Genomic DNA, 22,577 nt, shown 5'->3' on the forward strand with positions numbered 1-22,577 from the left:
TCTTTAGAAGCGCACGGAATTATAGAATATATTTTTGGCAATCATAACAAGGAGCAGAAATTTATTCAATTTCTTTTTTATACACCAAGTTATATTCAAAATGCTTTAAAAAACATTCAATAAATGATTAGTTTTATTAGTTGGTCGTTTGAACAGTTTATAGTTAGTAAACTGAAATTACGGTTTCAAAATATAATGAAAATATGGTTTCTATGATTAGATATGGTAACCTATTAAATAAATTTATATAAACTAAACAAACAAAATCACTAAAACACAAAATATTTCAATTACTAATTATTTAAGCAGTTGACTACCCACTTTATAGACAAATGGAAATGTGATAACATTCACCTAGAGCTTAACAGTTAAGAAAGAATTTTATTTTGTAAAAAATAATTTGCATATTTTGTAATTAGATGCCACCTAAAAATTTGACAACTTAGAAGCTAAAACTATTTATAGAGGTAAAATTTATGCCTTAGCTAAGCGAATACTTAATAAATATCATATAATTTATAAAGAATAAATTAATAAGTATTGAATATAAAAACCGTATAATTTGTTAAGTATACGAATAGTTGACTGTACCAAATTTTCATCCATGAGGATACTCGAAAAGACTGCTTTAAAACTCCAAATAAAAAGTAAACTAAAGTTTGGCAAATCACTAATATTCAATATTTCAGTCTTTTTTTAAAGAAACACTTTGAATAGTTCTTAAATAAATCATAGAAATACGTATTAATTCCAGTATTAACAGTTTATGCAGGTGGTTAGCGAATGTACATGCAAATAAATATAGAATTGCAGCTGAAAATATATAAAATCTATAACTAAGGCAAATTGCAAAGAATTACTGAATCAGAAAATATGAAATATTTATCGCTAGGCGATTATATTTCACTATTTGATGTGGGCGACTAGTCAGAAAGGGCATCAACACTTCGCTGTGGGGAAAGTGCGAAACGAAGCGCGTTTAAAGCTAAGGGCAGCAGCTGCTGGAGCAGCAAGGGGGCCGGGAAGGTAATACGATCTGTGACAAGTCAGCTGGCGCTAGTGCTGGGTTTCTGCTACCCAAGTGCAGCTGTTTTGTGTCGACTCCAATTAACGGCTTGCTCAGAGCTTCAATGGTGCGGGAGAGAAGACACAGACAGAAACGCAACAGTTCGGCACAGCTGCAGTGCACTGAGAGAGAGAGAGAGAGTGAACAATTGCAGTGGTCGCAGAGAGTGGAAAAACGGAGAGCGCGAGAGCACCCAAGGGTGTGAGTGTGTGTGTGTGAGCAAGATAATCAGTGCGCTTTACTTCAGACGAAACTTGATCGCGCTCAGCAACAAACGAACAAACAACGGATCGAGAGAGCGGTGTTTAATGTCTGCACTCTCTCGTTCTCTCGCTCTCTCACACGCTCTTTCTTGCACTGTGACTGTCGTCTGGCTCTGCGTACCCCGCAATCTCGCCTCCCCCGCGCGATAACCAATGGATCGCAAAAGCAAGCAAGACACTTCAAAGCTCGCACTCGCGCAACAGCTGCTCGCCATTTATGGAGTCAGTTGCTTTGAATTGGTTCGTCGTGTCGGTCGTTAAACGCTTTCGTAACGGGACGCTTATACGGTGCGGTACGGTGCGTGCACAACTACAACTACACGTAGTACTACAGTACAATAATAGTACTAAAAATAATAAAATAACAATAGTAAAAGGAAGAGAAAAAATAAGAAGCATACAAACACTGTGTGTAATCGGCAAACAAAAAAAAAAACACATACACATACTTTTTTTTTGTGGACTGTCGACAAGTCGCGCGCGTTATGCAAATCCCAAAACGCAGAAGGTGAAGGCGTTCAAATTCAAATTTACATTCAGATTTAGATTTCAATTCCAACAACAGTCACAGCCGCAGAGTTTTCTCAGTCACTAGCAAAAGATACAAATGCAGGGGGCGCGTTTTGCGGGCGTGTCGCCAACAAGTCGCCAACAAGTCGCCAACAGCAACAGCAACAGCAACCGTAGCCGCAACCGTAGCAGCAGCAGCAGTTGCTTCAGCACAGCTTGTTCTACTCGCTGTTGCAGTGGCCTAATGCGAGACGCCACAAATTTGGCAAAGTGACTGCTGCAACGTGTATTAGCCAGGGCCAACCAGTTGAGAACCAAAATCGAATGCAATTAAAGCTTATGACACCAACAGCAACAAAAACGTATCTCAAAAAGATCGCTGCAATTGGCAAGCAAGCAAAAGCAAGTGTGTGGAAAAAAACAGCTCGCCGCATAGCGAACCAAAATAATACAACAACAAATATCAAATAAAAAAAAGTAACAACAACAACAAAAATAACAACAATTTATACACAATATCGAAAAAGTGTTAAAATTCAAAATAAACTTCACAACTAAGTGTGCCAACCACAGCAACGTCAACATCAGCAACACCAGCAGCAGCAACAACAACAGCAACAACAACTACAACAACTGTAACTACAAGCTAGAAGCTTGAAGCGTGTGTAGAATTAGATTTGTCTAGTTGTATGTGTGTGTGTATCTGTATCTTTTAGTCGTAGTCGTGTATCCGTATCTAGGCATAGTGCGCGCCTACTAACTGAGTGTGTATCTATGTATCTACGTATCAATGTATCTATGTAACTGTGTTTGGCAGTGCGTTTTCATTCTTGAATTTAGTGAGCTGCCAACTGCATTTGCCAAATGTGTGCAAAACTGCCTCATTAACATGTTTGACGCTGTCAAACAAATGTGCAAACCATGATGCCAAGCAAAATAAACGGCTAACGACCCATCACGCTGGCCAACACAATGCAAATAGCAGCTAATGAGAACGAACAACAACAACCGCAGCAACAACAACATCCGAGTTGCATACTCGTATTTATATAAAGAATATATACTATATTCTTTTGATTTTCACTCATTCGTAGTAGTCGTAGTTTATTAATTTTTACTTACCGATAACAAAGATTCACATGACAATCTGGTTTGTGCTACACGCGACTACGCGACGATCTTTTCGATTTTCACACACACACACACACATAGTCAATGCACACCTACATACATTGTGTAGAGGCGCCATCTATGTGTGTGCGTTTGATGAGCGTTGCCAGAGCGTGCGAATTACGAACGATCGACAGCATGCGCTCGAAAAGCCATAACACAAAAAAAAGAAAGAAAGAATGAAAAAACACACACACACACACAAATGCAAGAGAATAAAAAACGTTGGAGGGGCACCCACGCAACGGCGCCAAAACATCAATCAAAGCAAAATACACAAAAGCAACAGCAAAGCAAACTAACAAGAGAAATGAAAACAAAACATTAAACAAACTGAACACACACAAAGAACAACAACAACAAAAAGTCACAAGCAGCGCGCCGAAGATTTAATACTCTTTTTTTCTGTTCGTTGTAGTACTATTAATTCAATTACAACATCAATCACAGGGCAATTTCAATTGCAGTTAAGCTATTAAAGCTGCGCATACACAAAAAAAATCTATTAATTAAATTGCTCTCTCAATGAGTTGCACATTTTATCGGCAAACCGAATAAAACCAGTGAAGCTTATTAAGCTTTTGAATATTAATTGGGAATTATTGAAAACGCTTACATTGCATTTGTTATAAATGCAGAATAAATTCGGAAAATGTTGATTGAAGACTCAAAAATATGTTGAATCTAAGTATTAAAAAATATTAATTATTAAAACCGTTTTATAATGAGTATAAATTTTGCAAGAAATAATCTCGAAAAAATTAAGAGAATTTATTACTAGACATGCGCGATTCTATGCTTAGAAAATTAAAATATTAGTGCAATATTTAAAAATATTTTTATAAAGTACACTTTAATAAATTACAAGAAAGGTCTGTTCAATCATTAGCAAAGAAATATGAAAGTGTTTGACATAAATTGGGAATGAAAATTTCTGGAATGAAATTAGTGAAGATCTACAAAAATCGGAATTCAATTATTAGAAAATATTTGTAAGGAATTTTTAAAATAGTTTTCTTTTAATTTGTTGTATATATATTTGATAAATGTAACAGCGAAAGTTTCGGGAAAAAGATGAGAAAATACATTAGAAGATATTCTATATTCTGTCAATAGAAAACAAAAATGAATGTACGAAATTAATTCAAAGAACTTTCAGCTCAATTTATGTTGGATGAATTCAAAGAAATGCGAGCTTTCTTTATTTGTATTAACAAATCAAATGTTAATAAAAAATAAAAAATGTTAGCTTAACTTTTGAAATATTTAATAAGAAATATGTGTATGTACATTAAAGTGCACTTCGAGTGTATTACATCAATCTCTCTTTCTCTCTTTTGCTATCTGTATATTTCCCTCTTCAAATAATTCACACCTGCTTAACGAGTTGAAAGACTTTTTCAGCGTGAAGAGTATTATGAAATGCATCGATGCCAAATGGCAAAATGAGGCTGTCGATTAATTATGTGCGCCTAATCCCCACCTGCCAGCAACTGCCGCAGTCAGGTGTCAAGTGCCAAGCAGCAAGCAGCAAGTGGCAAGTGGCAAGAGCTCAGTGTGCTGCAGTTTATCAGCGTTTTTCTGCCTCTTTTTTTTTTTTTTTTGGTTAGCATTAATTACGCGTTTAAATTAAAAAAAAGAAGAAGTACAGCTGGGAAAACCGTAATTGACATTGGCAAAGACTCAATGAAATGGGAAATTGAAAACGAAATTGAAATCAATTGAATTGATTGCACCCTTTGAAGTAGTTGACATAAATCGGTTCTTATGCCTACAAGTTGTCGCATTAAAATTCGATTTTGCGGCTTTGTGTGGCTCAGTCGTAATAGTAGTAATAAGTAGTTGTAGTTGTAGTTGTTGTAGTACAATATATATAGTGTGTAGTAAAGCACACACACACACACACACACACACTCTCCGCTCTTCGCTCTGCACCCCATCCCGAATGCCACGTGAAGCTATACACAAATATTGCGAGTCGCAGAGATTAGATTAAAGAGCAGCCAACAGTCCCGGCCGAACTGTCCGCTAATGTCAATATGGCGACACTGGACTTGGCGACATGTCCATGCCCACTATCAACTATCAACGGTGATGATCGCCGTTAGATAAGTAATGCCTCGGGGGCAAGTTTCGCATTTCTCATTTCTGGGCTCGGACGTAACGCGACGGCGACAACGTGCCCATACCACATACAATATACTATATATACTATATGGTATATACACAAAAAAAAGGCCAACTCTAGGTGTTCTCCCACTCTCCCACTCTCTCTCTCTCTCTGTCTCTCTCACTTGCACTAAAGGTATTACCTATATATGTAGGTAGATGTAGATTGTGCACGCGTTTTGTTTTCTACTTGATTATTTATATACATACTCGTATATATTTATTTGTTGCTATATCTCTGTGTAGTCAATTTAAATGTGTGCGCCAAAACGCATTATGCGCCTGTGTTTCAGTATCTGTATCTCTCAATGTATATGTGTGTGTGCGGGGCCTAAACATCTGAATACTATGAGCAAACTCGCCTGATATTATCTTATCACAAATTAATTGGTTGTCATGACAACGGCCCAAGGCGCAAAAGACACTCCCCACAAACTGACCGGCTAATGCCATTCGAACAATGCTCTGCAGCCCAATAATAATAATAGTATTATGTTCAACATTAGTTTACGTTTATTTGAGCAAAATTTGTTAACACAAGATATTGCGATAATTAATTTCAATTTAACACTCAATCAATCGAGAAAATCTTTGTACCGGAAATCAGTTCAGTTTGCATTATTGTTGAAATAAATATTTTGCAAGTTTGTAACATCCGCTCCGGATGTTAATTCCCCTTCAAAATCACGTTTTACAAATAATTAGTGTTGTTGTCAATATTGATTTGACAAATAATTCGAATTATTTATATATCGAGCAATAGAACATGTTCTCTGTTTAGTCGAACTCACTCGAAATTCATTTAACTTGATAAATATGTAACAACAGTTGAAAATTTGTTACGAAATTCAATGAATTGCAAACTCCCTAAAGTTCACACACACACAATATTGAATTTCTTTGGAATTTCGCCTTAGGTCGAATATTCTGTGAAAATCATTTTACGATACGTTTTGTTTTTTTGTTTTTGTAATTGGCTTCCTTTCATCCAGCAAATGGTATAAATTAAGCAGTTTGGCTTGTACTTCTGAAACAACAATCTTTGTTTAACAAGTTTCGTGTTGTTGTTTCTTCGGCAGTTATTAACTCAAAAGACTTTTGCACATAAATTTTGAGAAACTTGCTCTTACTTCGAGGTAGTTTAAATTAGGAACGTAGCTGGACAGTGACAATAAGAGTAAGAGTGATTTTTTTTTAATAGTTGATCCTTTTTAAATACAAAAAGTTTAGCTGAGAAATTTAAACAGTTTCCAAGAAAATTGCATTCCAACATCCTGATTCAACTTTTATTTGGAATTTGTCGAGTGCAACACTGTTTACAGTGAAAAAAACATAATACGAATCAAATTTAAAAAGAAGTAAAGCTTATTCTTGTAGCATTATATTTCCAGTTAAGATTGATTCTAGGCACTTTTTCTGATTTACAATAAAATATGTAAATTCGTTTATTTCTTAGATTGCGTATGAATTTGTTCATGTTTGCATATATTTTATAACAATAAAATATCATTCTTAGATCTAATTAAAGTGCTTATCAAGAGCTATAAGATTCATCTTTACTCAAAATAAAAAAAATGTGTTGGTATATGCTTTTTACTTATATACTTTTTATAGTATTGCAAGCGATATTTTCGATAGAAAAAAAATGTTTTTGTAAGTTCTTGTAGTGGCAATTCTATTTACATAATCATTAAAAAAGAAGGTATAAATAAATATTAGTGCTATTTTTAAAATATAACTATTATAATAAGACTCCATTCATAAAAGCAATTTGAACTCTCTAAAACATGTGCATCAACTTTAAATTCAACTTTGCATATTTTTTTTCTGTGGATATTCATGAGTGCAAGAGACTCCACTGTTTGGCATGTAGCGCACACTTTGGGCGCTTGTGGCTTCAGAATCCGTGCGAGAATTATCATCTGGCAAACAGTTTTTCATAACGGATTAGTGCGGACGTTGCGCAGTGCTCTGCTCTGGTCTAGTCTCAGCTCGCTGTTCTGTTCACAGTACTGTTTTTTGTTTGTAATGTTCCAGGCATTCATAATTTCACTTTGAATAAGTACAATTTGAATTTCATTAAAGTTTCTCGTTCGTTGCGCTACGTTTCGTTCGTTTCGTTCGTTTCGTTTATTTGTTTGTTTGTTTGATTGTTTGTTTGCAACAAGCAAACTGTAAATGTAAATGTGAATGCGAATGTAAATGAAATGGTAACACGGTAACGGGCAACAGGCAACGGGTAACGGTAACTTGAACTGTAACTGTAACCATCCATAACCGTGCTCCTGTTTGTCGAGCAGTTATATTTTAATATTGCCTGCAGTGTGTTTGCACAGAACGTTGTTGTTATTATTGCTGTGGCCATGTTGCATACTCGCAAATAAGCCAAGTGCTAATCGATCAAAATCAAGCGCACCTTCGATTCCCACAGCCAAACAGCCAACAGGCAACAGCCAACAGCCAAGAGCCACAGCTATATCCACATCCACTCGTCGAAGCCAGTTAACTAGACCTCCAGCCAACCGCCCGCCAACAACTCGCAAAACTTGTGTACACTTTACACACTAATGAGCCAATAACTGTTGCCAGTGTGTGTGTGCGGTGCGGTGTGTGTGTGCTGTGTGTGTCCGTGTGTAACATGAGCCTTAATGTGAGCAAGTGTTGTAAGTATTTGCAGCCAGGCGCCACTTCTACAACCATTCACCAAAACTCGAGAGACGCTTTAAAGTTTAAGTTGAAAATTCTGTGTGCGTGTGTCTGCTTGTGTGTGCACGTGTGTGTGTGTGTGTGCTCCAAATAGTTGGTTGTCGTTGTCAGTAAATGTTTTGAGAATCAACTGCAAAATTAAACATGGTACAAGTAACTGCTGAACAAGGCCTCCAAAAGAACCAAACCTAAACCCAAAAAGCAAAGCAAACCAAAAGCAAAGCCAAAACCAAACCCTGTTGCTTGTCGACGACGTCAGTGGACGGTCGCTCTGCTGCTGCTGCTGCTGTGGCTTTTATCTAAACAATTTATCGATTTTCGTTTAGATTACAACGCGCGTACCGCTAGCCAGTGAAACTGAAGCAAGCGGACGCTAGCAACGATAAGATACACACAGCCAGTCAGCCAGCCAGCCAGCTAGCCAGCCTGTATTTATTTGAATATACGCAAATATTTTCCTCTATATAAGTTGGTACATAAATATGGTATGTGCTCGGGAATTGAATATTGAGTACACTATACAGTACATATATAAATAAGTATAAGTATGATATGAGTACTCATACTCATACTCGTAGTACTCGCTTTTCAGTTCCGCATGTTTATGTTTCAGGGCTATTTTTGTTCATAAATACAACTCATAGATAGGCTGTGTAACCCAAACAGACGGATACAGATACAGATACATATACATATACAGATACATATATATCTACAATATAGTTATGCATGTGGAGCAGGTTATCATTACGCACTAATTGTCTGAAATCAATGCCAACGCAGATAAACAGCCGGCCAACAACTGCAACAACAACATAAATGACAAATTAACATGCTGCCACGAAAATAATCAAAAGCGATAATTATGTTGAATATTTGTAGTTAATTTGCAAAGTCAGCGCAAAAAAAACAACAAACAAAAACACAACACATCAAGAGAAAACAAAAAACACACCAAAATACGACAACAAACACGAACAAAAAACAATCAAAAGACACTACGACTACAGCAAAAAAAGCAGAAAAGGCGAAACAATGATTATATCAAGCCCAAGCCAGCCAACAAACCTGTCTGGCACTGGGACAACGTCGTCGACGTCGCCGTTGAGTGAAGAAAGCGTCGAAAGTGATTGCAATTGTGCGGGGGCAGCAACAGCAGCGGGTGTGGGAGCGGGGACGGTGACGGTGACGGGGACGACAGCTCTAATGATGGGCAGGGCGGCCAGACAAATGCAAACGCCTGCCATGGAGGCAGCTCCATCAACAACATCATCAACAACAACAGCAACAACACCAACAACAGCAGCAGCAGCAGCAGCGGCCATAACAACAACTATAACAAGCAGAGCTTCATTAACGCGTCCGGCCTCCGAGTCCGAGCTGCTTGTGGGTAAGCCGATTGTCTCGATGTGTGCGAGCGTGTGTGTGTGTGTGTGTGTGCGTGGGGGGCGTGGGCAAGTGATGATGATGATGCGTAAGGAATGGGAAGGGGGGGGGAGATGGGGAAACGTGCGTGTGCCTGTTATAAAGTGTTTTAGAAATGCCAACGTTTATAATTAAATAAAACGTGCGACTAGCGTAATGAATGGTTAGCTCGTGTCTGCTTGGCCCCCATCTTAATATGTGTGAGTGTGTGTGTGTGTGTGTGCGTGTGAACATTTGCCAAAGGCTACCGAAAAGTATGCAACACTTTTCACGCAGCGCACGCAAAAATGTAGCATGCTTTTCAGCGCAACAATTTGCTGCACAATTTCGTACAATTAACTGACCTTTCTCTCACACTCCCACAACTGACGCTCTCTCTCCCTCTTACTCAATCATTCTTATCTGTATTTTGTTTTACAGGCACTGGCACATCAGGCACCAGCTCATCCGGTGGCGGTCGTCCTGGTCACCGCAAATCCTCGCTGGCGCTGGCACTTACGCCCGAGGATGAGCCAATGGATGTCTATACGGTAAGTAAGAGCATTTGTCTATGATGCTGTATTGAAGTGTGTGTGTGTCTACTCTGAGCGTCATTATTTCTGCTGCTTTTCTTTTTTTTTGTTTTTTTTTTTGCTGTTGCTGGCCCTGGGCCAGAGTTTTTGGTGGGCACCACGCACATGTGTGTTACGTCTTTGATAAGATATCTTATCACCGCTGAGCTCGTTATATGATGGCAGGCAGGCAACAACAACAATTATTTTCCTTTTGCTTTTTTGTTTTTGAATTTGTTTTCTATTTTTTTTTTTTTTGTTACTTGGCTGCGCTTCTTTAAATAGCCGCTCATTTACACTGAGCACAATCGAATCGATGTGTGTGTGTGAAAAGAGAGCAACACTTAAGCGTGTGCGAGTGTTTATTGAGTCGCACATAAACAATGCGCGGCCAGAGAAATCAAATCAATTAACATTGAAGGTGGGAAATCAAAAAGTAAAGAAATAGATTAACCCGCCCCGCTTTGTCAGCCAGCCTAGCTACATAGCTAGCCAGCTAGCTACTCGTAGCTGTCGCCCCACTGTCGCTGCTGTCGACTGCTGCCAATTGACTCAGTCAGTCATCAGACGCTGTCGCAGACGCGGATTCGATCGCTAAAAAAAAACCTGTGAACAATACCGATTTCTAGACATTTTTTTCGTACTTATTATTATATATACATAACTCACGACACGACGGAAAGTAAAGCACAGAAAGCAACAACGTGTTGGATGTCCCATATTTCGAAAACTGGATTTGCTTCAACGAAATTTCGAGTGGAAAATCTTTTGGACCATAAAATGGCTTACGCAAACACGCTGGCATTGTTATTGTTGCTGGATTAGAAGGACATTTTGATTATAGTCGATTGACAACGACAAACAAAAGTCAAGTGTTATTATTGGGCACGTTGTGCTCAAGTAGTGAAGTAGCTGCAGTCAGAGTGTGAGTGTGTGTGTGAGTGTAAGTGAGTGTTATTGTATAATTAGCAGAATGCGCAATTGTTTGCCAAAAATTGCGAGTGTTTTTCGCATTAAATCGTCGTCAGCGGCCGCCCATTCAAATGAGTCGGACGAAGACTCTGATACTGATCGCTATATCAGAGCAAAACCAACAGCAACAACAACAACGACAACAGCTACAGCAGCAGCAGCAACCACAACGACATCGACAACGATAACATCAGCAGTCACTACGGAATCTGATCAATTGCTCGATAATGGCAATAAAAAGCCACAACAACAACAACAACAACGATCCGCAGCCAAAGCGACGACGACGACGACAAAAACGGCTGATGACGTCGATAAGAACCGGCTGATAAGCGATGTTAGCACAGCTAATACGAATTCTAATGGCTGGGATTTAGAGCAAAGTCACAAGGAAAGCATTACAAATGGCAGCATCCGGCTGCGACAGCGGCAATGGCAGCAACAGCAACAGCAGCAGCAAGTGTACGACAAGAATTTGGACACGGAAATGAAGGTACCTGGCGTTGAGATTTCATTAGCAACGCCAGTGCCAGCAATGCCAATGCCATCACATGGCCGACTGAGCAACTCCAGTAAAACGCCCGAGCAAATGGAATTGGAGTACGAGGCGAATGTGGCTGCTGAGCGTGGGGACATAATGACGCCGTTGCCACGCGACCCAAGGCCACAAGGAATGACCTTCGCAGGCGATGCTGCTGCTGCTGGTGTTGGTGTTGGAATGGGAATGGGAAATAACAGTGTTGGAGGAGGACGCAATATGCAGCCGGAAATAGTCGAGGCCATACGCAATCTGGACGCGCAGGCATTACGCCTGAACAATCTCACACTGGAAGATAGATGCCAGCTAACAACGCAGCAGGAAAACAAACCGGATGACGACACAGATTACGTGGTCCTGCGTCGCCCACAGAAGCATCATCCATTCGATCGCCAGTGTCACAGTCTCTACGAACGGCGACTGTACAAGGGACCCAAGCTACATCTTTGGGTGGGCAATGGCAAGAAGCCATCGCCAAGTGACGATGACGATTTGAAGACATTTCAGGTACTATTCGATGACAGCGCATTCCCATAATTAGGACAGCTTTGACAGGCTCCAATAAAATTGCAGAAATGTCTGCGCTTTTTATTTATGAACTGATATTAAGATAGCGCAATGAAAAAAGAGAACTTCAAGTTCAACACACAGCTGAATATTATCAGAGTCATTCCCATTTCCGTTTACGAAACTCGAGTTGATTGATCTGCCGTCATTTCGTAAATCGTCAGAGACTTACGATATTTTTGTAATTACCATTGAACAAATTGACGAATTGCTTACGAATACTCTAAATATACGTTTGTGAATATGCCAAAAGATACAAAACAGGGAAATGTCCAATGCAATCTTGACATCACTTGATTGAAGTCCAATTGGTAGGAAATTTATAAACATGGCATATTGATGTGAGAGTTTTTTCAAAGTTGGGAAATATTCATGGCATTTTAGGGAAAAAGAAACAAATTAATGTTTTAATTGTTTAATTTATGATATTGTTTACAAATGTTATCTAAAATACTTGAGTAACCTTTAGGAAGCTTTATAGAGGGGTATGACAAATGACAGCAATAAATGTCAGGCATTTTATTCGACATTTTACAAAGACATGTTACAATTATTATTCTTTAAATTGCAGAAAACAAATTGTGCTTGTTTCTAAACCCGCTACCCATAGGGTAAAAGTATTATAAATTTTTGCTGACAGAAAATGTATGTAACAAGTTAAAGAAGTTATTAAGGAAATACTTTTGTATGGTGAAAAACGTTTACTACAATCGGATCTGAGCTGCTTTGGCTGACAATCTGGTCAATTAGTCGAGCACACTCGACTGTTTACTTTTACTTGCTTATTTTATTTAATTCTCTATTATGCTGCAGTACAATTTAAGATTTCAAACCGTAAAGATTGGAAATATGCTTTAAGCCAATACGACATTGAAGTGATATTTTAATCAAAGGATGCTAGAACTTTGAAATGTATACAATTATTCATTTGGATGGCAGTTCAGAATGAATAACGAAAACCCTTCACAAGTGTTCTGTGTTTAAAATTGAATTTTCTTTAAAATGCACTCTCTCTCACTCTCTCTTTGTTTGAAGAATACATGCTTCCAGGTCATAAAATTTAATGCGCTCGCAGAATTCACGTATAGACAATGTTTATGTGCAGCTAATGGCAATTTTGATTTATGTTTAATATAAGTATGCGATGCTTACTTTACGATTATCGATTTTCAAATCAACGATTAGGATTTTTTTTTTTTGGTAATTGGAAAAGACGCTTGGTTATAAATAGTTTTTGAATATGGGGTTTCTTTTGATGTCGTCAGCTTGTTTTTTCCATTACCGAATTGACACACATCACGCTTACGCAGCCGTATATTATCCACAGCAGCCAGTGAGGTGTGCGGTGTGCGAGTGTGCGTGTGTGCGTGTGTGTGTGCATTAAATCCCCGATTTTCACATATCGCATTTATTCATACGAGCATAATAAATCTGTAGGCCAAGTCACCAATACGGCAAATGGCACCCCAGCAATTTTCTGTCGGGGCACAAGCAATTTTATTTTAATTTATCATCATTTGAGCGACACACAAACAGAAACACACACACGCACATTGTATGTGAGACACACGCACATACGCACAGCAAAGAGTGAACAGCCTCATACACTCGTAAACTGACACGACACAGACAGAAGCCGAAGTTAAGCCCTCTTATTTTGATGGCAAAGCCAGAGCGCTGTAGATTTTTATTAAATTTTACACGTTGTTTCACCTGCTCTCACTCACTGACTCACTCACTCTGTTGCTTACCTTACTTACCTTGTTTTTGACTTGTTTTGCAGCGCAATCTCATGGACTTGAAATATCCAACCGTGCTACCACCGAATCCTCAACTTAAGGTAAGCTGACACGTGCCACCTTCTACATCTCACTCAGTATAACATACATATATGTATGTGGAAGGGACATCAACTGATGGCTTTTCTGTCCAATTTGACTAATGTCGATTCGTGTGTCAATTCATTCGTTCGTTGCAGGCGCTTTTAGTTTTTCACAAATCGGATAGCATCTGCGAAGTGGTCACCTTGGCCTGTCAGCGCCATCAATTGGACGTAACGCTGGTCAAATCCAAGGAGGAGGCGCTCGACACTCTGCAAAAGTCATATGCCACAGCGCAGTGCTATCACCTAATTATAATTGATGCGCGCTCCACAAAAGGTCTCGATGCCGAGCACATTGCAAGGTGAGCAAAGGACAGAGAGTGAGAGAGAGAGACGTGGCGTATACGTAATGTTGCGTATACGTAGTGTTGGGTGAACTATAATGCCAGTTACTAACTTTGCACTATATAACTTCTTGTCTACTTCGACAGAACAATACGTCACACACATGGACATCATTTAACGACAATAATTGCGGTCTGTAAGAAGAGGTAAGTGCACAATTAACCTCTGAGCGACACCTTGATAGTATTTAACGACGTTTTCTCATCATCACCCCCCTACGCTCAGTTTCTTTGAAAAGGATGACGCGCTAATTGCTCTATTGGACGCTGGCGTTAATAGAGTAAGTTTTTACTTTAATTGCCCAACCCAGGGTAAAAAGATATATTGAAACGCATTTTGTTTTTTTTTTTTGGTTTTTATTGTTGCAGTGCATTGCCGAGACAACCAACTTGGCCATGTGCAGCGTGGAACTGAAGCAGATACTGCACTCAATCATAAGGCCCCATAATGTCATGTCCACTCAACAGGTAAATGCAATACGCAATCGAGTTAATGCGCGTTCTGCCCAGGTGGCTGCCCCGAGGCAACGAGGCAACCAACAGCACGTATTAATTCAATTAAATGGCGCAACGTTGCTGGCGTTTTAATCAAATTGTAAATGTAAACCGCAAGCCGCTCTCACTCACTATTTCCCTCTCTCCTTCTCTCTCCTTCTCTCTCTTTCTCTCCCTCTGTAGGCACTCTATACGGCACTGCATCGGCTGAAGGAGGTGGTGCTCATCACGGACGACTTGCTGCGCATACAGTACGCGAATCGTGCCACAGAACGTCTGCTCAACATGCGGCTGGTAAGTTGCACACAGGGGCAACAACAATTTCGTGCACAACTAATGAGATATTCACTTTGCATTTCGCAGGACGAAATAATTAGCAAGCCATTAGCGGACATCTTTGTCTCCGATCTGTCCACCATCAGTGAGCAGGGCAAGAGCATCAAGGAGTTTGATGGCATATTGACGGTGCGCCGCAAAAACCAGGAGGGCATCCCCATGCACGTGCGTGTCGTGCCTGTGGCCTGCATTGGCAGGTAAGTGCAGCTCAAACACTGAAACACTGAAAATGCATCTCAATTACAAAATGTTCTACCTGTCTATCTCTCTCTCTGTTCACTGTGCAGCGCTCCCACACATCTGATTTTCAACTTTGATATACCCGGTGGCGGTATGGACTTTATTGCCACACTGCCGCAGCCAAAGGAGGCGCCACGCGGCTCACTGCATTCGGTGCGTCGCTGCAGCTTTGATGTTCGCTCCATTGCCTCCGATGGACTGCGACGCACCAGCTTAGCCAAGCTGACATCGCTGCCCCTCGAGGCGCCCATTACCAAAGTATGACTCCACTTAGTACTTACACTATACGCAAATTGGTTTTGACGAAAAACTGTTGACAGAGACCTCTCTCCACCCATTCCCCTGCTCACTATATCCACCCGCATCCCTTCCATCATCCTTCATCCGAATGCTTTTTGTGCCCATGTGCCCAATACTAAATTATCGTCCGTGCTCGTGGTGTGTGTGTGTCTGATGTGTGTGTGTCTCAATTTCGTTCAGCATTTAGCAACAACGCACTACAAAAAAATACAGCGCACACACACGCACTTGCACACACGCACACACATGAAATTTACAGTGCCTTGTAGTTGTGCTCAACTAGTTCGGACTTTGCAACGATTTATGAGCTAAACTCCAATGGCAACTGCAAAATTGAGACTAATAATCAGTTAATAATTCGTATCTAATGGCACAATGTTTTTTGATAATACTTTTGCATATTATTTAACACGTACTAATTCCAAAACAAAAATTCAATACTCAGTCAGCCAAATTGATTAACCAAACAGTCAACAACTACAGCAACAACAACAGTTCGAAATTGCACAAAATACTAAAACTATTGTTTTTACATTTATTCTCTTTTTATCTCTTATTTGTTATGTTCTCTTTTTACTTTTATGTTATGTGTGTACTTGAACAACTTGAACCAACTCTCATGCTAAAAAACTCAACACACACAATAATAATAATAATAATAATAACGATAATGGTTAATGATAATACCTAATATGAATTACAATAATAATAATGATGGTAATAATATTGTACATACATATATATGAACTGGTTCCAATCGTTCGCACGTTCGCTCGCTCGCTCGTTCGTTTCTTTTGCTCGCTGCGCGTCGCTTGTAATAAAAAAAAAAACAAATATAAACAACAAAAAACTTTTAAAACAAATCAAAAATCACAAATCAAATGAAATCAAACAAACCATAAAAATGAATGAAAACAAAACGATCAACAAACTCTGGTCAAAACCAACACACAAACTGCGCACTCGCACTTTAGATAATCAATTTACTATCACAAGTACAGGAGAATTGTTCAGCCGACGAGGCACGCCTCATCGACAAGGTCTTGGAGTTCCTCAAACGCGAGGGACTCTACAGTCCCCAAATGAAGGAGATACGCACCGATGATCCCATTGCAACCGATCTAATTGGCGCTCTCTTAACGGTGAGCTAGACCACGAATCCTCTTTGGTATCCTCTGTTTAATAAATGAAACTTGAAACTTTCAGGGCCCCAGCGTTTACTCGTCCCGTCGCAGCTCGAATGACTCCATCATCCGCACTGGCAACTCTACGCGAACTGCGATTGTGCCCGCCAAGATGAAGGTAAGTTTACGAATGTACTAAGTACGTATATTGTATGTTATATTGTGGATAACTGCAACTATATTTAATTGCAAGTCCATAATAATGCAACTATTTATAAGTAAATGTAGATTATTTGCTCCACGTTTGTTTATTTCAAATTCTAAAAAGAAAATTATTGGCTCTAAAAATTTTAACTTAAATACATTGCGTTTAACAGCACATTAGAGATTATTGCACAAATTTGAGGTCTTCACATTTATCAAAATTTTGTTTTAACAATCTATACAGCAGCGGTTAAATACATATCACATATTAGCTAAATAAAAAGTTAGTTAGTTAGTTGTTTTTTTTATAAAAAGTTGCAGCTAAGCGCAAAGCTGCCGTTAAGTTACATCTCTTATCAGCTCTACAGTCGTAGCGATTGTTAAATATTCAACAGTCTAAAAGAATAAATCAATGTATAAAAATAAAGTTGATTATGCTAATTATGCACAGCAGATAATTGTCTTGCTTTTTGCGTAAATATCAACATTTTATATTAGCACTTACAAATATTGAATTTTGATCTTACATTAATTTCAAAAATATCAAAAGAAATTAAACCGATAAAGAATTGCACATGAACTGCATTTTTGTAATATTATATGTTATTTAACTATAAAATTATATCATATTTTGAACATTAATATCTGCTAAATTTTCTATATTAGGCAAATCCCATTGTCATGGAACTGCTTGAAGAATCTCTTAGCTGGGACTTTGATATTTTCAAATTGGAAGAGATCACCGATTACCATCCACTGCTGTACTTGGGCATGGAAATGTTCCGGCGCTTCGATGTCTTTGCCACACTGAATATTGATGAGAACGTATGCAAGGCCTGGCTGGCCGTTATCGAGGCACACTATCATAAGAGCAACACATATCACAACAGCACACACGCCGCAGATGTTATGCAGGTGCGTGATGGAAGAATTTTCCAATAGCCATATGCTTATCTCTCTCACCCCAAAACAAAAAATTCACTATTATTATTATCACAATTGTTATCCAATTTGCAGGCAACGGGCGCGTTCATCACACAGCTGACCAACAGAGAGATGGTTATGGATCGAATGGACGAGGCCACCGCCTTGATTGCGGCCGCTGCCCACGATGTCGATCATCCGGGGCGTTCCTCAGCCTTCCTCTCCAATTCGAACAATCCGCTGGCTATATTATATAACGATCTAACAGTGCTGGAGAATCATCATGCGGCCATCACTTTTAAGTTGACGCTGGGTAAGTTGAATATCTTGAGAGCTTAAATGCATTATTATAATATTTGATATAACTGCAGGTGATGACAAGATCAACATATTCAAGAACCTCGATAAGGAAACCTACAAGTCAGCGCGCAGCACAATTATCGATATGATTTTGGCCACCGAAATGACGCGTCACTTTGAGCACTTGGCCAAGTTTGTTAGCGTCTTTGGCAGCGAGGTTGAACCGCGTGAGGTGCGTAAAAAAGAAAACTAAACAGTATAGCCAGTTCGTTCGGTCTTTAGTCAAGAATTTTCGATGTTAAAACTTCATCAGAACTGAAAATTGTATCAAGATTCAAGAAAGAAATGCAACATTTAAGAATATTCCTAAAATTCGTGATTTAAGAACGTTCGGATAATTTGAACCGCATTTTGATAATTGTTTAAATATGAACTTTTAGGCTCGGAAAACTCAATTGTGCTATATAATTCTTTATTATATTTAGCGTTTGCTATTTGTAAGCTTAATTCTTGATTTTAGAATTTTTTGCTGATTTTGAAATTCATTTCAGCGGTTTAATCTTTTAAAAACGATTCCTCCCAAAAGTGAAAACATGCAAGAATGAATTATCTTAGAAAAATTGGTTAAATCATTTTTGTTTTGTGTCGTTTAGTTAAGAATTTGCAAAACATCCAGACTTAAAATTATTGGATCAAGCACAAAGTTCTGCATTTAAAAGAGTTTTCTTCAAATTTGTTGAATGCAGTTCTTTGAAATTAATTTAATTAATTTAAATTTTAAACTTGCTTTAAACATTGTAACATATTTTGTAAGGTATATTAAACTAATTTCTTCCTGCTTTTATTTGCAGCTGGTGCAGTCGGAGGAGGAGACCTCGATACTCATGCGTCGCATGCTCATCAAGGTGGCCGATGTGAGCAATCCAGCCCGGCCAATGCAGTACTGCATCGAGTGGGCGCGTCGCATTGCCGAGGAGTACTTTATGCAGACGGACGAGGAGAAGCAGCGGCATCTGCCCATCGTGATGCCCATGTTCGATCGTGCCACATGCAGCATACCAAAGAGCCAAATTGGTTTCATCGAATACATAATACAGGACATGATGCACGCCTGGGACAGTAAGTTGATCTCAGATTATGATTGATCCTTGTAGTTATACTGATATTTGTCTCTCTGCAGGTTTCATTGACATGCCACAGCTGATCACGTGCATGCAGATCAACTACTCACAGTGGAAGAAATACGATGAGCAGGGCGTGAACACGCTGGCCGATATAATGGCCAAGCAGCCGCCTGTGGGCAACAAGCCGTCCAATTCCAAATAGCATACGGCTTTCCGGAGAATATTCTCGGGTTTTCTGAAGCCGCTGCCGGCCCAGGCGCCTGCCACATCCACAATTGGCGAGAACGAAATGGAGGATATGCTCTAGTGCCGGCGCAGCCGGTCTAGGAGCTGCAACTTGCGTCGCACTCTCTCGGCATAGATCTGCATAGAATGTTCTTGTTTTCTTGTCGTTTGTTGCATACACATATCTCGACTAAATAACGCTTCCACAACTGCCTTGTGTACGTGCACGTGTGTGTGTGTGAGTGTCCCAAAGGATGTGCAAAAGGATTTACTGCAACACACACACATACATAGACAGTACACATGCAGGCTAACAAATACAAAAAACTGTCGCAAATGTTTGAAGAGCAAAAACAAAAAACTAAAAAAAAAAACAAAAATTATTGGGCTGGACTCAAAATTTAATATTTAAGTAACATCACAAAAACAAACATAAAATTGTATGTGTGACTGACTGCGTGAATGCGTGCCTGTATGTGTGAGTGAGTGTGTCTGTCTGTCGTTTTGCTATATATGAATAAAATACAAAATACAAATACAACAAAAAAAAAAGGAAAATACAACAACTAGCAAACATAGTGAAATCCTGCTGCTCCTCTTCGGAGGGAGGCAGCGAGGCGTGCGCTCAAGAGTACCTAAAATGGTATAAAAAAGCATAATCAACACTTGCATACTGCATGTATACATGTACAATGTGTAGTAGTATGTGTGTGTCTACATATATTCCTTCTACTCCCCACCCTTTCACACACGATGACAATCTCTATTAAATGGCATAAATATCTACCACATAGTTTAAATGTCCAAACTAAATTTTAAATTAAGGCACAATATCAAGGCCATAGCTAGAAGACGGCTGTATGAGTGTGTGAGCGTGTGTGTGTGAGTGTATGTGTCTCCAGGAATGAAAAGAGAATGATGGAATGCTAAGAAGTGCAGAGTGCAAACGAACTATTGCTAGTATTAGACATCTACAATGCTATAACTATAAAAAATATCTGATTAGCAAAGCAACAACAACAAATTCGAATCCACAAAAAACGTAACGTGTGAAAACAATCTATGGGGCCCGTTACAATTACCTTCTATCTACACAATATTATGAACTATCCCATATACCTACAATATATATATATATATATACTATATATGATTAATATTGATGTAAATCTATGAAGAATCAAGCTACATGCAAAACCATTTATAATTAAGTGAATCCTTTTTGAAATCTTTTTTATCTAATTGACTGAACAAATTACATATTATACATTATATAACAAGTAAATTAATACGAATCGATAATACGTTCTTGTTAAAATAAACAACATGAAAATGGAAATGAAATTGAAAGTATGGTAAATAAATGAAAGCAAAGGCAGAATAATAAGAGTATATTATGATATATACAATTTATATACAACTTTTACGAAGCATAAGCATATTCAAAGAATATATTTATATATTATTATTATATATGTATGTATGTATATATGTACACATATGTGTGTGTGTGTGAGAGTGTGTATGTGCACGCGGAACACTATATCAAAGAACACATTCAACATTCACACTGTTATTTGTATCTGTTATAAACATTTTTGATACAGTTTATAAACGCGACTCGAACCCAAGAACCAAATGCAAATTTGTCAAAAAGTTTTCTAAATCCATCACACACACATACACACACACACACATAGAGACTGTACACAAATACAGATATACGAGAGTGCATATATACATACGTTTATTGTTGTTAATGTGTGTGTTTAACGTACGTTTGTGTATGTGTGCAAATGACATGCATACGCATCTTAATAAGTATTTACAAACAAACAAAAAAAAGAAGAAAAACAAAAAAAAAACACAAAATGAAAGCGAAAAAGAAACAATTATTTTTAAATACGAGCTCTTTAAACAAATGCATCAAAAATTTCTTTACTAAATACTTACAACTAGATCGATCCAGTTTGTTTCAACAACAAAATCTGGAAATCTTTATACAAAAAAAACTACATACATACTTACGCGTATATTTGTTACTACATCTGTTTGCTCCTTGCAGGTTAAGGATTATAAATGTTAAGATTTAGTCAAATTTATTGTAAAAACCAAAAACAAACAAAAACGCGAATAAAAACGCAAATACATAATACAAATCGGGTCATATCGTTATTCTCATTCCAATGCCAACAAAAAACACGAAATGAGAAAGTGAAATTTACATTTATCTCATTGGGTCAAGGTTACAAATTAGAATATCTTCGAGTAGATGACGACAATGTTTGTGGAAGTCGAATATAAATATACTTTCTATATAAGATTCGAATTCCCTTTATGTCAGATTTCATTGTGCGTCAATGTTTGCTTACTTTCGGCATTCAAACAACCTGTTTAACTACTTCCCAGGCATGACTTCGATTCTTTTGGGCCAAATTGCTGACCAAAGATGTACGCATAATTTCACCTTCGATATGAAAGACAACATCACATAAAGGTAAACAAACAAAAAACAGTTGACAACGTGTGGTTAGCACCACACACACACAAAAAACTTTCTTTTGCCGCTCGATGAAAAAAGAGAGCACACCCAGTAACGAAAGAAAGTCTTACCTCACACAACACATTCAGGTATATATTGCATTTCGAAAATCAAAATCGAAGACGCCAACAGAAAACGAGTCTGTTTACAAAGCCGTTCGTTGTGTCCATTATATAATACGGAGACACACATAAACGGGGAGTGAAGACCAATTAGAGATGTGATCAGACACAGGAAACTGAAAGTATCATTTATAATATGAACAAATTATCATTAAATTTATTTGAATGCAATTTGACTATCATTACTTTTATTCGATCGAGTTGAGCTCTAAAAACTGGTCACGATATTTCCGCAATGTCTTTCTAATTATTTCGCAGACTTTTAGATATCATATTTGGAACAATTTATCGAACATTTCATGATGATTTAATTAATATACTTTAACTAATTTGAGCTTTACAAACAGTTGCAAGATGAAAATCTATGGTTTGTCTTCAAAAAGTCAATACAAAAAGTGGGCGTAGCTTAGTAAATCATAAAAATAAACAGTCGCTAATTCGACAATAGCTTCTTATTGAAAAATCAATTATTATTGTC

General features: G+C 38.3%; 1 protein-coding gene across 6 annotated transcripts in view; it reads left to right on the forward strand.

Annotated features, from left to right (window-relative positions):
• The window catches only part of LOC133840149 (high affinity cAMP-specific and IBMX-insensitive 3',5'-cyclic phosphodiesterase 8), a 33,047-nt gene extending 11,679 nt beyond the window's left edge, over window positions 1-21,368 (forward strand). Inside the window, exons 1-17 of one of the 6 annotated variants that reach the window (XM_062271821.1) lie at window positions 7,637-7,841; window positions 9,730-9,839; window positions 13,721-13,777; window positions 13,916-14,121; window positions 14,251-14,310; window positions 14,390-14,444; window positions 14,533-14,631; window positions 14,842-14,952; window positions 15,022-15,191; window positions 15,282-15,492; window positions 16,509-16,676; window positions 16,741-16,836; window positions 17,529-17,777; window positions 17,880-18,099; window positions 18,158-18,318; window positions 18,938-19,205; window positions 19,267-21,368. In XM_062271821.1, coding sequence (XP_062127805.1) covers window positions 7,817-7,841; window positions 9,730-9,839; window positions 13,721-13,777; window positions 13,916-14,121; window positions 14,251-14,310; window positions 14,390-14,444; window positions 14,533-14,631; window positions 14,842-14,952; window positions 15,022-15,191; window positions 15,282-15,492; window positions 16,509-16,676; window positions 16,741-16,836; window positions 17,529-17,777; window positions 17,880-18,099; window positions 18,158-18,318; window positions 18,938-19,205; window positions 19,267-19,412 — 2,412 coding nt within the window. In that variant the 5' untranslated portion in view covers window positions 7,637-7,816 and the 3' untranslated portion in view covers window positions 19,413-21,368. Of the gene's footprint in view, window positions 1-7,636; window positions 7,842-8,615; window positions 9,275-9,729; window positions 9,840-10,519; window positions 11,878-13,720; window positions 13,778-13,915; window positions 14,122-14,250; window positions 14,311-14,389; window positions 14,445-14,532; window positions 14,632-14,841; window positions 14,953-15,021; window positions 15,192-15,281; window positions 15,493-16,508; window positions 16,677-16,740; window positions 16,837-17,528; window positions 17,778-17,879; window positions 18,100-18,157; window positions 18,319-18,937; window positions 19,206-19,266 lie in introns of those variants that run through there. The other 5 variants (XM_062271820.1, XM_062271819.1, XM_062271817.1 and 2 more) reach the window with 5 other exon arrangements.
• The last annotated feature ends 1,209 nt before the right edge of the window (window positions 21,369-22,577 follow it).

The sequence above is a fragment of the Drosophila sulfurigaster genome, chromosome 3 (genome assembly GCF_023558435.1).
Source record: "Drosophila sulfurigaster albostrigata strain 15112-1811.04 chromosome 3, ASM2355843v2, whole genome shotgun sequence".
Taxonomy (NCBI): domain Eukaryota; kingdom Metazoa; phylum Arthropoda; class Insecta; order Diptera; family Drosophilidae; genus Drosophila; species Drosophila sulfurigaster.